The sequence below is a fragment of the Osmerus eperlanus genome, chromosome 7 (assembly GCF_963692335.1).
Source record: "Osmerus eperlanus chromosome 7, fOsmEpe2.1, whole genome shotgun sequence".
NCBI classification, from domain to species: Eukaryota; Metazoa; Chordata; class Actinopteri; order Osmeriformes; family Osmeridae; genus Osmerus; species Osmerus eperlanus.
Genome location: NC_085024.1, coordinates 19724137 through 19739968, shown reverse-complemented (window position 1 = coordinate 19739968; position 15832 = coordinate 19724137). Strand labels below are relative to the sequence as shown.

The following is a 15832-nucleotide window of genomic DNA, read 5'->3' as shown; positions in this document are numbered from 1 at the left end:
GAATGGAGGAGGGGTTTAAAGAGAGAGAGGTATTCTTCACCAGGGGAAAGAGGAAATGAGAAGGGGAAGGAATGCTTGTAAAAGTACACAGACAGACAAATCTCTGAGGCCATTGAGGTTCAGCTCAGCCTTTAACTCGTGTCAACACCAAGACTAAGGGGGCGTTGTAAAACTCCCGTAGTGGTATGAGAGTATAGATTAGCCATGAATCAGTCCAGCATTAGGGTAGGCAGCGTCCATGCTAAGACTGAGGGAGCGTGGTAAAACTCCCTCGGTGGTCCGTCCCTGCTGTGTGCAAGCTGCCGCTGCCGCCCGCTAACGCAGCCGACACCCTACGGACCTGCAAACATGCCGGAATCCAGTCGTCCCTTCCAACCACCCCCCCCCCCCCGCCCCCGTTCAACCCCGTCTCTCCCCCACCCCCCCATTGCTTTTTTTGCTACCCTCTTTCCTTCGCAATTTATTTCTGTCCATTCCTGCCTGTGTCCTCGTTTTTCAGCTCATTATCAGTCCATTCTCTTCATCATTACATCTACCACAATAATTACGATGCTAGTCTAATTCTCTTGGGATTAAACTGGAGCTACGAGTCGGTGTGTGTATACACGTACACACACACACACACACACCCCACCGGGCAGGGAAAGCCCCTCCTCTCCTGGGCGCGCCTGCGTGTCTGTCGTTACGTGGTTACGTGATGCATGTCTCCTGTTTTTGCCCTCCAGCTCATTTGCATGTCGCCCCTAGCAACTTCAGCTTGTCTTCAGTTGCGCAGGTGTCTGTTGTGTTTGACGGAAGATTGGACATCTGGTAAACCTGTCGTGGTTTCTCCCAGTCAGTGTGCTTCTTATACCTGTCTGTGAGCCGCGCCTTTTGTGCTGCTTCTGAGGGGCACGTTATCAAATTGTGTCCCGGGGGGGTGGTTAAGGGGGCCCTGTAACTCAAGTACCCCCTCCTCCCCCGCCCCTGCTTGCCCTCCTCAAGCTATCTGAACACTGATTCCATGTCCAGGCCAGGGCCTTCCTCCATCTGCAGGTGGTGCGCTTGCTGCATGTGTTGTCCCGAGCCGTTTTCCTGTCCAGCGCGTTGCCTTTCGTCACGCGGTTTATGTCTTGGAGGTGTAAACGTGGTGCTAGGTAGGGCCTCTGTGGTTGTATGGTGTGCACAGGGTTGTGAAGGTTGTGAGTTTGTGGTGAAGCTTTTGAAGGCAGTGTGGTTGTGTGTTGGTGTACAGCTGTGAACGTTTGATGTGTGTGTGTGTGTGTGTGTGTGTGTGTGTGGTGGTGTAACTGTGTTGTCCGGTGTTTTTACAGACGCAAGACAAGGTGGGTCACTGCTCCATGAGACAGCCTGGGACAGATGTCAGGCCAGACACTGAAACACACACACACACACACATACACATACACATACACACACACACACACACACCACACACACATACACACACACATACACACACATTTACACACACTGCATGGATAAGTATCATTCATCTCTGCAGCTTGGTTTTGAGGTGGGCGGACCGTGGGAGTAGAGAGCCGTAGACCTGCTGTACTGTTGGCATGAGAGCTCGAACACACTGCATGTCTAAGGGTTGTCGACCCCCCCGTTTGGGAAATGTGTGGAACTGAAGGGGGCATAGGGTCACATGGCCCCTGTCAGTCTGTGTGAGAGATCAAAGATCTGATCTGCTCCATTCACCATTAGGTTGCCTTCCTCAGAGCACTGGTACACCTGTTTTATAAATGACTAGTCTCTTCACTGTACACAGAGTGGGCTTCCAGTGTGTCTTCACAGAGGGTTGTTACTAACGGGGTTCATCTGGGTCTACATGACTTCTGGGTCTCTAACCTTGTTCTGTCACATTCTCCATGCTCCTCTTTCATTCACTCTTTTCACACGTGTTCCGTCTTCCCTCCTCTTGTCGTTCCCTCGTTCTTCTCGTTTTGGTCACCCCTCGTCCTCGGCCTTTGGATCTCCACCTCCTCCCTCTCTCTCTCTCTCTCTCTCTCTCTCTCTCTCTCTCTCTCTCTCTCTCTCTCGCTCTCTCTCGCTCTCTCTCGCTCTCTCTCGCTCTCTCTGTCTCTGTCTCTCTCTTCCTCACCCACCCCATCTCTGTTGTTACTTTGTCTCCTCCTGTCCTCCCCTGCTCTCTGTCTTTTCCCCTTCCTACCTCCACGTTTATACACCCCTCCCCCCCCCCTCCCTCCCCCCCACCTTATTCCCCCCCTCCCCAGGAAAGTGTTGCGCAGTGAGAGCGCGCGGGTGGACCGCCATTCCTCCCGTCGCCGTGTCTCCTCCCGGGCCAAACAACCGCGTTCCCGTAGCGACGTGGACCTGCAAGCCGCCGCCACGGCGATGCATCCCGCCCCACCCTCCCCCAAGCACCACTTCTTGTAAGGCGGACACCCCCCCCCCCCCCCCCCCCACCATCTCCATCTTGATGGAAGGAGGGGCACACAGCAGGGACGGACAGACTGACAGACAAATGAGATGACTGACCCGTTGTCTGACTGTCTCACTGACCAGCTGACTTGCTGTTTCATTGACTAGCTGACTGACTGACTGACACCGTACTGGCCTACTCTAAAACCGTCTGTCCTCAAACCTCAAAAGTTCCAGACTAAGTAAAAGTGAATAGAGTTCACTATAGCTAGACTGCCCCCCCCCCTTCCTTCCCCTAAGGTTGGACTTAGTCATCTTCTGACAGTCAGAAAATAAGGACAAGTTACTTAACCCGGATGAAGACAAAAGCATCCCTCAACCGATCATTTATAATAAATTGAATGTTTCATATTCATTTCCGTCAAGGCTACAATTTTCAAATGCCTCTCCTGTGCAACTTCCTTCCTTCCCCTCCATCTGCTGCTCCTCCGCTCTCCCCCCCCCCCCCCCCCCTCAGTTTTGACGTTCCGTCCCCCGACAGCGCTCTGCCTGGCCCCTCCCCCCTAAGCCCCGCCCCACAGCAGGAGGAAGTGGAGCCACGTCTGCTGGAGCTCGAGCAGGACCCAACCAATTGGAGGGAGCTGGCCCCCGCCGACACCCTCGCACGACTCAGCAAGAAGGAGACCAAGAGACAGGAAGTCATCAATGGTGAGGAGGGAGGGGAGGAGAGAGGGGGAAAGGGGGGGAGGAGGAAGGGAAAAGGGGGGGAGGAGGAAGGGAAAAGGGGGGAGGAGGAAGGGAAAAGGGGGGAGGAGGAAGGGAAAAGGGGGGGAGGAGGAAGGGAAAAGGGGGGAGGAGGAAGGGAAAAGGGGGGAGGAGGAAGGGAAAAGGGGGGAGGAGGAAGGGAAAAGGGGGGGAGGAGGAAGGGAAAAGGGGGGAGGAGGAAGGGAAAAGGGGGGGAGGAGGAAGGGAAAAGGGGGGAGGAGGAAGGGAAAAGGGGGAGGAGGAAAGGCTCACCCCTCCCCTCTTATCTTGCCTCCCTAGAGCTTTACGTGACGGAGCACGCCCACGTGCGCATGCTGAGCGTGCTCCAGATGGTGTTCTCCAGGCCTCTGGAGAGGGAGAGCATCATGACATCCACAGACCTGGCCACCATCTTCCCCAACCTGGACGAGATCATAGAGATGCACTGTGAGTGCCGACTTGGGCGAGGGAGGACCCTTTTGAATGATCCCTTCTGTCGAACCAGAAGATTTTGGATATATTAGTTGGGTTATATTAGCCAATAGGTCAGCTGAGGTCTAAGTGATGTGTGTGTGTGTGCATCCAGATGCCTTTTATGAGAACCTGAAGAAGGTTCGTCAGGAGGATAACTGCATCGTCAGTTCCATCAGGACCACATTACACAACAGAGTAAGTACAAAAACACACACTCCCTGAATGTCACACACACACACACCTTTTTATAGGCAGTCTAGATCTAACCTAGATCTAGACCACACACACTTTATTCTCCCACAAACATTGGCAGGCAGTCTCTTCATGGACAGGTGTGTGTGTGTGTGTGTGTGTGTGTGTGCGTCCGGTCTTCTCGTGTCTCAGTTCGGAGGCACGGAGGGTGAGTGGTTCCAGAAGCTGACAGCACGTTTCTGCAGTCACCAGACCTGGGCCCTGGAGCAGATCAAGATGAGGCAGAAGAAGGACCCCCGCTTCAATGCCTTCATACTGGTAACACACACGTTTGTTTTTCTATCCTAGTGGGGTCCGATCATTGAAACCACCATAAAAGATTGTTGTGTGAAGTGGAACCAACACACAAGCATCCATACGCACTGGCTGTTCTCACTGTCCCGTGTGTGTGTGTGCGCGCACGTGTGTGTGGAACAGGAGGCAGAGAGCAAGCCTCAGTGCCGAAGACTCCAGCTGAAGGACATCATCCCCATAGAGATGCAGAGACTGACCAAGTACCCCCTACTGCTGGAGAATATCGCCAAGAGCACAGGTGTGTGTCAGAGGGGCGTGGGGGGAGTGTAAATGTATGTGGTTGTGTGTGTTGACGCGCGTGTGAGCTTGCTGACTCTACCTGTGTGTGTGTGTGGGTGTGTGTGCGCGTGTGTGTGTGTGTGTGTGTTGCTCCCCTCCAGAGGACTCCAAGGAGAAAGAGAGCATCCAGCAGAGTGCTGAGTGCTGCAGGAAGATCCTCAACCACGTCAACGACGAGGTCAAGCAGATGGAGAACCTGCTGGTGAGACACATACACACACACACACAAGCCAGAGACTACACTCGAAATACACACAGACCTATTGCAAACACGCACGCTAAAAGCATACACTAAGCCTTATTTATACGAGGTCACTTTGAAGTCACTTTGAGAGCTGTGGTGCTCGACCCGTATCTGTTCAGCTCAGCAGGTTCCAGAACAAACCTTTCTAAGTCCTCTCTCTCTTGTTCCGCCCTCCTTTCTCTCTCTTTCCTCAGACTCTGAAAGACTACCAGCGCAGACTGGACACCTCAGGCCTGAAGCCGAGTAATGAACTCTACACAGAGTACAGGGTGAGACTGTCCGGACGCCTCACTTCCTGTATCGTCCTCTCTCTTTCTCTCTCTCTCTCTCTCTCTCTCTCTCTCTCTCTCTCTCTCTCTCTCTCTCTCTCTCGCTCACTCTCTCTTGGCCTCGCTCTCGCTCTCTCTGTCTCATGTTTGCTCGATGATTCTCTTTTCCTCAGAACATTGACCTGACGCAGAAAAAAATGATCTACGAGGGCCCTCTGATCTGGAGAGTGACAAAGGAGAAAGCTCTAGGTACTTTTATTTGTGTGTGTGTGTGTGTACATGCTGCATACAATTCCTACATCACCTGGAGTGATGAGGAGATAGCATTAAGCTTCATTTATACTTAGGTCGCGGACACTTTTGAAATGGTCGCAGACGGAAAAAAAAAAGTGTCGCTCAGGCTGCTGCATTTATACTTCGGCAAACAGTCGCCTTTGCTCAAGGTTGGCGTGACGTAAACAGAATCATTTTACCGTTACATTCATTGCTATGGTTACATTGTTAACGCTTTGTAGCCTAGGTGATCAATCGGAGAAACTGACTATTTTAATTTTTCACTATGTGACGACATCCGCGCCAGTAGAAATTTCTCCTGGTAGGCGACACTTCTAAGCGACGGTTAAAAGTGTCGACCGAGATGTCATTTATGTCGGCGACCTTTTCAAAAGTGTCTGCGACCTAAGTATGAATTGGGCTTTAGAGTGTGTGTCCTGGTCCTCCTGCAGACGGCATTACAGAGTGTGTGTCCTGGTCCTCCTGCAGACAGCATTACAGAGTGTGTGTCCTGGTCCTCCTGCAGACAGCATTACAGTGTGTGTCCTGGTCCTCCTGCAGACAGCATTACAGAGTGTGTGTCCTGGTCCTCCTGCAGACAGCATTACAGAGTGTGTGTCCTGGTCCTCCTGCAGACAGCATTACAGAGTGTGTGTCCTGGTCCTCCTGCAGACAGCATTACAGTGTGTGTCCTGGTCCTCCTGCAGACAGCATTACAGAGTGTGTGTCCTGGTCCTCCTGCAGACAGCATTACAGTGTGTGTCCTGTCCCCTGCATACAGCATTACAGTGTGTGTCCTGTCCCCTGCAGACAGCATTACAGTGTGTGTCCTGTCCCCTGCAGACAGCATTACAGTGTGTGTCCTGGTCCTCCTGCAGACAGCATTACAGAGTGTGTGTCCTGGTCCTCCTGCAGACAGCATTACAGAGTGTGTGTCCTGGTCCTCCTGCAGACAGCATTACAGTGTGTCCTGTCCCCTGCAGACAGCATTACAGAGTGTGTGTCCTTGTCCTCCTGCAGACAGCATTACAGAGTGTGTGTCCTGTCCCCTGCAGACGTGCAGTGTGTGCTGCTGGGGGACCTGCTGGTGCTGCTGCAGAGGCAGGATGACAAGATGGTGCTCAAGTGCCAGAGCAAGAGCAACATTGCCGTGCAGGAGGGCAAGCAGATGCTCAGCCCCATCATCAAGCTGGACTCGGCCTTCCTCAGGGAGGTGGCCACAGGTGGGCCCCCCCCCCCCCACACACACACACACACACACACACACACTCTCTCTCTCTCTCTCTCTCTCTCTCTCTCTCTCTCTCGCACACGCACACGCACACACAGAGTCAGTATAAATATGCACAAACATACACACACTTCCACACTGATAAATCAATCATCTACCTCAGATAATATCTGCGCCTGTCTCTCTCAGATCGTAAGGCCTTCTACGTGATCTTCACCTGGGACAGTGGGGCTCAGATCTATGAGCTGGTGGCCCAGTCTCTGGGAGAAAGGAAGAAGTGAGTGTGCTATTTGTTCTGGACTAGACTAGTACTGCCTACTGGTTTCTTCTGGTACTAGTACTGCCTGTACTGGTTTGTTCTGGTACTAGTACTGCCTACTGGTTTGTTCTGGTACTAGTACTGCTTGTACTGGTTTTGTACTGTGCTGTCTAGTCCTGTAATGAACGTGAAGGTAGATGTGTGAGACTTGTGTTTCTGACTCTCCCTCTCTGTGTGTGTGTTCATGTTTATCCGTGTAGTTGGACCGATGTGATCAAGTCTGCGGTGGATGAGCTGAAGCAAAGCGGGCCTCCTGTGATAGATCGCAAGAGGCAGGGCAGCCTGGCTATCGGAGGAGTGGCGTCTCCGTTCAGCCCCACCACGTAAGTACCCACACCACACACTGTCACACACACACACAAACTCTCTCTCACACACACTTTGGAAATCATCTTTCTGTCTCCAATCTTTCTTTCCCAGCAAGTAACGTCGACCCCCGGATCCCTCTTTCTCTTTCCCCCAGATTGCACGCCCCTCTCAGCCCCACAGAGAACGGAGGGGACTCGCTGAAACCCATCACTGGTAAGAAGGGCTCGCGCCCGGGGAGTTCCAGTCTGCTGGGAGGTTTTTCGGCACCTGGACTCACTTTCTGACTTTTTCTGTGTTTCCGTCTCTAGACCGAGATAAGGACAGCTTGACAGATGAGAAGACAGCCGACTCTCCCCCTTCGCTGATCGACTACCTTTCAGACAAAGGCTTCGATCTGATTGGTCACACCAACAGTGTTCAGGAGAAGGTGGCCAATGGCGCACTGGACGAAGGTGGAGGCGGTTCATTTCCTCCTTTTTTTCTTCCCTCCTTCCCATTGGTCACTTTCTGATTATTTACATCATGTCATGTTCATCCTACAGTCATGTCCCTGAAGAGGCTATTGGTTGGGAGCATCAGTCTATCAGAGGATTCTCATCTTGATGAGGAAAATGGAGGGGAGGCGTCAGAAAGGAAGGACCAGGAGTCCGAAGGCTGTCAATCAACAGGTATTTGTCCACTGATTGGCTTTTGTCAAATCAGACTTTTTGTACTGTCCTTTAACAAGCATAGGGATTTTAGCTGTCAGTAGATGCTCAAGTCGAACGTTTAAATCCCAATTTCTAAACTGTCGATCCACAGAGAAAGGCTCTCACACGGAGGGGGGTGGGAAGGGGGAAGAGGCGGGGCCAGGAGGAGAGGAGGCAGAGATGAAGGGAGAGCCGGAGGAGGAGGGAGGGATCAGCGCTCCTCTCGTCCTGTCCCAGGAGAGGAGGGAGGAGGTGCGGAGGAGATTCCACAGTCTGGAGGAGCACCTGAAGAAACTGCAGGTGACCGAAAAAGGAGGGATGAACAGAAACAGAGATGGGACTTGGAGGAAGAGATGACCAATATAAACTACGACTGGGACAAAGATGGGTAGATTGAAAATTATGCAGGGAGTGGAGAGAGTATGTTGAAGAATTGTGGAAGCCGGGTGGGGGGGCACAAGAAGAGATGAGATTGGTCCATAAAAAATAGTAGCAGATGACATAATGGGCCTTACAAAGGATGGTTTAAGTAAGGAGGGAGGAATGGGCTCAAACTACCCAAAGAGAGATTGAGAGAGAAAATCGTTTAACCACAGCTGTTATAGCAGGGCTTCCATCACAGCCAAAATTGCTGAGCAAAATTGGAGTTCTCTGACAATGACTATTATATGTGCTCCCAGCAAGGGTACGTGTCAGAGGAGAGGGAGTCGGAGAGAGGGGGTAGGGAGAGAGGCAGAGAGGGAGCGATGGAGACAGAGAGCGTATGATGAAAGGAGCTGGTGAAAGGATGGATGACTGCAGAGTGAAAGTGTGCTTACTTGATCTTGTCCGTAACTTGGTATTGATCCCCCTCTTTCAGGGTATTGAGGAGGCTCACCACCAGTTGCTAGAGGCCCTGTCCAAGTTCACCTTCAAGAAGGGCAACTTCCATTGAGATGTGATGCCCCCTGCTGGTGGAAAGCACAAGGTGAAAGCGCAGATGAACTCGGATAGATGGTTCCTCACGTCTGATCATCTAAGTGGACGTGCTTTCTCATTGTGCATCTAGATCTACTGCAGTGTTAGTGTTGCTAGAGACACCCACAGACTGAATGTGTCTTTTCCTTTTCTCTTTAGTGCGGATTCGGGTCGCTAGAGCTGTACTTGGAGGATTGATTCGTACTGCCTGGAATATTCTGGTTACTCCACACTCTGTGCTCGTGTTCCATGCCTGAGCCCTCAATGAAGACTGACAATAAGTCACAGCCAATCAAGATGCAGACAAACAGAGGGGACGAATAATTGTAACAAGGTGTGTGTGTGTGTGTGTGTTTTTGCTTTTTTGTGTGGGTTATGCAAAGAGCTGCCAAAGATTGAAGCAATATTTTTGCTTTGAGTAGAGGCAGCCTAGGAATATTGATTGTTACCTGCCTTAACACACACACAGACACGCACACACACACCCCCAAGACACTTGCTCTGGACATGCCAGATATGTACATAAACAGTGTCATTGCCAACCAAATTAGATAGACCTATGAACCATAATATGCATGCAGTTACTGCTCTTTTTCCTGTAGAGGGCAGTGTTAAGCCTTAGTAGAATCTACCCTAGCAGAAGGCAGAACGACAATAGATTATGTACTCAATGCCAAAGTATAGCAAAAATGCACTTTTACCCTTATCAAATTAGAGCAACATCCCTGTATTCCAACCCTTGAGTTATCATTTTGCTAATATTTATTGTGATTGTAATTATCTACTGTAAAGTATTTGAATAATCAAATGATTCTGTGTCAAGTAGTCTACCCTGATTATTTGGGAGGGTGTGTGTGTGTGCGTGCGCGTGATTGAAAAGCCTAAGCATCTGTTTTTTGTAGTAGCAGTTTGTCACGTTAGAGATATACAGCATTTTTGTGTGTTTATTGCTTTTATTTATTCCCCTGGTATCTTCTGGGTCCCTAGTATCTTCTCCTCTATCACACTGCTATTGCACTGGGCTTGTATCGGGGCTGGACAGACTGAGAGAAGGCAGGAGACTGACTTTTATTGAGGCGGAAGCAGAAAGTGGAACAAAGATGGGTGGATTTTTTTTTTGGGGGGGGGGGGGGAGAGAGGAGTGTTGGAGTGAACTTGAGGCCTTGTGAAGTGAAGTGAATGAAATGAGCTAGTTTGGCCGTTGAAGACGACCGCATACTAAAGAAGAGCAGAGAAGCAAATTTGTGTTCAATGTTCTGTAGGAGTCGTCACGAGCACACGCGGGATAAGTAGGCTTAGGCGCGCACACACACACACAGATATGCACACACACACACACATATATGCACACACACTCACTGTAATATGCATGACGTGGGAGTTCAGTGCAGTAACAGGGTTTACACCGGCTAGACCAGCTGACGTCACACACCTCTATTCTCTGTGTGTGTGTGTGTGACGTCTGTGGCAGTGACCATAGCTCACCAGCAGAAGGAGGTGGAGAAGTTATTTTATATATATATAATAAATGCTGTTCAATACATTCGTAGTCTGCAACAACAACAAAAAATTTACATTATTCAGTGGTAGCAATAATTGTATTGTTTTTACTATATTCGATTTGTTTTTAGTGTGCTTTTAAAAAATATTCTTTAGAACATTATTGTAATTGTTTATTATTTGGAGTATTCTCTTGCAGAGTAGAGGCATTTAACTGTGGATTCCGAAACCGGACCAAAGAGAGATAGCCATATACTAGTAATATCCTCAGTCGCTGTTATATATTTTGACACGTATACGTTGATGTTAGCATGTCACTTAATGCTGTTAGGGGAGACGGTGGCTGGATGGGGTGGGCTGCTTTTCCGCTCTCCAAACTCCCAACACACCAGCGTCAACACTGAAACGATTAGTCTAGGGATAGTACCAAAAAAAACCCAGAGCTGATACGATGACATGGTGCCACTCCGAAAGGGGAAACCATGACGATTTCCGTAGACCCCAAGGGCATCTAGACTTGAATGAACAAGGCTACTTAAGAAGTGATTTGTTTGGTGTACCCAGACAGTTTGGTGTTGTTTTTTTGAAATTATGTATTATGCATTTGTCAAACATGGAGTGTGATCAGATATTTTTTAATTTCTTGTTTGAGTAGGAAAACCTTGATTGTATCCAAGTATTGAACTGTAAACTGCATATTGGATTAGTTGTTATTGTTCAGTTGATCAATGCAGGTTAACAGGATAAGGTTAAACAGTTACCCCAACCAAGATTTCTTCACCATTGAACAGCAGTGATCAGCAGGTGAAATCCTGTTCAAACCGTCATCTCTCTCTCCCCCCTGCTTTCACACCTATCCTCGTTACAAGTATATGATAATATAGCTTGATGAATATGTATAAAGGTGTATTTATAGAAGGGTGCCTTGTTCTGACGATCAAGTTTTGTTCTATCCACATGACTCGCTAGGAAGCACATGCTTGTTATTTGGTGAGGGTCGGTGTCTGTAATGGGATCATGAAATTGACCGGTGACTGATATGGGCCTTGTGACTGATATGCATCCTGAGATGATCCTGATTTCTTATTGGTCGGTTTTGGGGGTGGGGGGGGGGTACAGTTCCTTTTGTTAAAGTGTCTTTCTGCATCTCCCCCTGTGGGTATCTCAGGGGTATCCACTCTGTATTCTTAATGTGCTTATTCACCTCCATCACTGCTGGATCTCGATCAGTATGTTGTCGGCTCCTTCCTGGGGCTTTGTATAGAGTAGGCTGTAGGCAGGGACCCAGGCATCAACCTGTCTATCCATACAAATGAATATGCAAGAATTATACTGTGTATTTGGGCTCTGATTCTATTGTGGGTTTTTAATTATGTATACTTCAGAAGAATTGTGGTACGTTTTTATAATTATTATTTTCGAATACATTTTTAAAATAAATGTGGGGGGAGGGGAAAAGAATATTGTTTCGTTTGCTCATTTTGTTCTGTTGACACAACTTGTATCATAGTAGAATGTAACAACCAACGATAAAGAATATCCTGAGGTAATGAGGATGAACGTGAACAGATAGACAGGGAAAGAGATACAAAGCCATCCTAAACTGTTGAGATGCACTCGATATACAAGAACACCCCCTCCCCCTTGTGTTTTTTGTAAATGGGGGGGTGAGGTTCCTTTAGCACAGCACATTCAATCAAGCGTACATCCTGTCATGGACACAGAAACGGGGTGTGTGTAACTGTCTCGACAACAAGAGCGACGGCTTTTGGAAGGTGTTTGACGGTGGGGACAGCACGAGAGGACCGTCTTTGAGTAGTGTGTTTACTCAAACGCAATTGACATTATGAACGTCATCGCAGTCCTGTGTCTGTGTGGATGGGCAGGTAAGGAGGCCTCTCTCAGCTCATGCTGTGGGGGTTGTGTGTGCTTCACCTGCATCATTACAGTGGCTTTTGAGTAAGTTTTTTTTTGTGCTACTTAAAAGCGATGAGATTATAAATGTAAATGTACTAAAAACAACTTGAATGTAGGTGAATGTTAACATTACAGTCAAAGTATGCAATTCCTTCGTCTATGGACAGAATGTCATCACTATGGATACAGTCTGGTTGGTACAGATGTATTCATAACATTGCATATCAATACATGTGTGGGTCTAGAACACGATCTAACCCTCAGTTCTGCTCCAGTGAGGCGGATCTCCTCTTCGAGCAGATGTCAGGTGGCTCATCCCCACCCTCACAAGACCTCAATTAACTGTCTGACAACAGCATAATGAGGTCAAATGGAAAACAACGATCTTCCCATATAAAACCCATCTTTTCAATCTACCCTCCCTCCCCCTCAGTTGTTTCCCAGGGCGACCGTTCCCAGGTGACCCTGGAGGCTGACAGGCCTTCTCTGAGGGTCCAGCTCTCCCACGCCGCCCACCTGCAGTGCTGCTACCACACCACAAGGGGCGCCATGAATGCCAGCTGGATCCACAGCGTTCACACAGTCAATGGAACAGGCTTCCCCAAGAGAGTAAAGCTAAAGGACCCTCGGGTGAGCGTTGACAAGAACCAAACGGTTGAGGGAGCCTGGTGTCATCACCTCACCCTGAGCTCGGTCCAGTTAGATGACAGTGGGCTGTACCAGTGCTTCCTGAACAACAGTTCCCTGAGGTCCTCGACGTACACACATGGCACCTTCCTACAGGTCTACAGTGAGTCTGTGTGTGTGTGTGTGTGTGTGTGCGTGTGTGTGCGTGTGTGTGTGTGTGTGTGGATAGGTGTTTTGTGTGATACAGAGATGGAGAGAAACGGCGCTGGAGAGAATGTGCTTGATGATGCATGGTCGGGTCAACGACATACAATATACAGTGAGCACCAAAGGTTCTGTGTTTTTTCTTTCATGCCTTTGTATAAAGTTTGCTTTAATGAGACGGTATTGTCGTTCATATTAGATGAATCATTTACAATCTTTGTACATCGTTCATACATTTTGGTGTGCTACCAAGCATTTGATTCAACGTTATCTTGATTATATCACCCGCCTTGAACAGCAAAAGGCCTCACACTCACAATAACCTAGTACACTTGTGTGTGTGTGCGCATGTGTGTGCATGCATGCATGAGTGTGTGTTTGTGTGTGTGTGTGTATATCTGCTTGGGGGAGTGGGGTATCAGAATAGCTCAGCATTGCAAAAGCTTTGTAATCCTAAAATCCAGTTAACCGTAGTCCAGGCGCAATGAATGAACGAATGACAGTGGCCCTTTCATACGACGACAGTGGTCTCGCGACAGTCGTTCCAAAGACCACGTCACAATCCACCTGGAAAACCCAGGCGCTGCCCTTGCTGAATGGACACTTTGTTCAGTAATCTCACCTACTTTAATCAAAAGGCTCTGTCGAAACGTTGATTAGGTGCTTTATTTAGAGCCCTCGTTGGAAGGAGAAGGGCGTAAAGGACTCTTGTCTCACATAGCGATCACACTGCCCACTCACTGTTTCTTCATCCGATTCATGCAGTGTGCTAATTGTGTAATACTTAGTGGTATGTATAGTCTACCATAGTCTAAGTAGCTACTGTAACTGCTATCTGATAACTAATAAAATGGATGAAGAGCATTTGTATTGAATATACAGTATATATATATACACAATAATATACACTACAAATTACTGTTTCCTCAACCAGTTTGTTGTGCTAACTGCAACACCTAAAAAACGGCCTGCTGTATACAGTACAGTATGTACAGCAGTTGCCATATGTTCCATCTGAGAGCTCAGGCATTTGATTTGACTCTCACTCTCAATGCTTTTGTAAACACACATGCAGGAGGTACACATATCTCTGCCTTGTTAATCCTATGAGAGCCAGTGAGAGAGAGAGACAGAGAGACTGATTGATACGTTTTCTAATCTCTTTTTACCCCCTTACTGCCAGAGCCTATGGAGAAGGTGTTTGACTTGAGTGAGAGTGTGAAGAACCAGATCCTGGCGGTAGAGGGGGTGTTGTTGCTGGTGTGTGTACTCCTCCCTGGGGTCGTTCTGCTCTTTAAGGTCAGAGGTCATACCACACCTGATATACTACCACAATAACCTCCCTGGCTACTCATTAGGTGCACTGACATGAAGTTACATCGACTGCATACAACACATCTATATCAAACAATGTGTGCATATTGATGTTGTGTCCAGAGATAGGAAATGTTGTATCGATGTCTTTTGATGGTCATTTGAATGGTTTGTGGTGAATTGTAATGCAGTTCAGTGGTTTCGAAAACCCCACTGTTCATTTATAGTTCAGATTGTATGACGGCAACAGTGTTGTCCACAACCTCCCATGTCATGACTTACCCATCTTTTCCTACATTTCCAGGCAAAGAGAGTAAATGAGCTTGAGATTCTGAGAACTAAAAGGGAAGAGGAGAACATATATGAGGTGAGGTTCAAGTACCACAATGTACAATGCTCACCAATGCACAGACTCAGAATTTTACTGTTTGGGTGTCTGAACTTTGAATTTTTGGATCTGAATTGGGTTTTTTGGCTCAAATTTTGGAGGTAATTTTTTTTTTGGGGGGGAGATCAAATTTGATCAGCCTGAATTTTATTCTATTTGAATTTCTGAAGCTAAAATTTTTGGTGGGATTTTTTCATATATTTTTTTTATTTCAGCAACCTGAATGTCTGTACCTTGAATTTTTGGATCAGAATTTTGGGGGTTGGGGGCTCGAATTTACTCCAATGTTCAAAGTTAACCTACGCCATTGAATGAATGTGAAGTAGAGAAAAAAATCTGTGTGAGTTAGGCCATTCTAGTGGAGAGAGAGAGAAGGATCTGTTCGGTTTGTAATTGGGTACGTGTCTGCATGGGGTATTAGCACTATACATCTTTCTGTTGTATTTTCACTCATGAATGCTTACAGGGTCTGAACCTGGACGACTGCAGCACCACCTATGATAAAATCCAGTGCTCCCTGGTGCAGGGGGCCTACCAAGATGTAGGGTACAGAGTGAAGGAGATGGAGGAGGACGAAGAGGATGATGCCCAGCTCCGGAAGCCTTGAAAGAGTGCAGGAATGAGGAGAGTTCAGTTCAGTTGTTACAGAGATAAAAGGTGAAGTTTGTGGGACAAGCACATTTACAGAGCTGAGGATAGGGTTATTGATTTTCTGTGCAGATTTTTTTTAATCAACATTTGAATTGATAGAACATTTTAAAGCTATCTCGTGTTTTCTTTCTTCCAATGTTTTATTTTATTTAGCCCAGTTTGACTTTTCTATTATGTTTCAATGTATCTGCTTTACATGAAGTGAATGATTAAATGAATGTAATCATGAAGATGTGGCCGACTGCTTAATACACCATATATTTTTCAAAGCCCATAAATAGCATGCATGTTCATTTCATTTCATTTATTCATTTAGCAGACGCTTTTATCCAAAGCGACTTCCAAGAGAGAGCTTTACAAAGTGCATAGGTCACTGATCATAACAACAAGATAGCCACAAAAACATTGCGAGTAGCCAAAACATGAAGCACACATTGTGAACAACCAAAGTAAGTGCCAAAGGGAAGAACCATAAGACCATGTAGTTAAACAAGTTACAATTAAACAAC

At 47.7% G+C, this 15832-nt stretch overlaps 2 protein-coding genes across 2 annotated transcripts in view; both read left to right on the top strand.

Moving 5' to 3' along the window:
* The window catches only part of arhgef1b (Rho guanine nucleotide exchange factor (GEF) 1b), a 16566-nt gene extending 7022 nt beyond the window's left edge, over window positions 1–9544 (top strand). Inside the window, exons 10-28 of the mRNA XM_062466220.1 lie at window positions 1314–1366; window positions 2241–2399; window positions 2906–3096; window positions 3433–3579; window positions 3719–3801; window positions 3991–4116; window positions 4276–4390; window positions 4533–4633; window positions 4870–4944; window positions 5118–5193; window positions 6273–6440; window positions 6638–6725; window positions 6968–7090; window positions 7231–7289; window positions 7385–7528; window positions 7619–7744; window positions 7878–8065; window positions 8625–8732; window positions 8882–9544. Coding sequence (XP_062322204.1) covers window positions 1314–1366; window positions 2241–2399; window positions 2906–3096; window positions 3433–3579; window positions 3719–3801; window positions 3991–4116; window positions 4276–4390; window positions 4533–4633; window positions 4870–4944; window positions 5118–5193; window positions 6273–6440; window positions 6638–6725; window positions 6968–7090; window positions 7231–7289; window positions 7385–7528; window positions 7619–7744; window positions 7878–8065; window positions 8625–8699 — 2097 coding nt within the window. The 3' untranslated portion in view covers window positions 8700–8732; window positions 8882–9544. The remainder of the gene's footprint in view (window positions 1–1313; window positions 1367–2240; window positions 2400–2905; window positions 3097–3432; window positions 3580–3718; window positions 3802–3990; window positions 4117–4275; window positions 4391–4532; window positions 4634–4869; window positions 4945–5117; window positions 5194–6272; window positions 6441–6637; window positions 6726–6967; window positions 7091–7230; window positions 7290–7384; window positions 7529–7618; window positions 7745–7877; window positions 8066–8624; window positions 8733–8881) is intronic.
* A 1785-nt stretch (window positions 9545–11329) lies between these two features.
* cd79a (CD79a molecule, immunoglobulin-associated alpha) lies at window positions 11330–15553 on the top strand. Its single transcript, XM_062465667.1, has 5 exons — window positions 11330–12108; window positions 12573–12929; window positions 14154–14269; window positions 14589–14651; window positions 15139–15553. The coding sequence occupies exons 1-5, from the start codon at window positions 12069–12071 to the stop codon at window positions 15277–15279; spliced, it is 717 nt and encodes a 238-aa protein (XP_062321651.1). The 5' UTR covers window positions 11330–12068; the 3' UTR covers window positions 15280–15553.
* The last annotated feature ends 279 nt before the right edge of the window (window positions 15554–15832 follow it).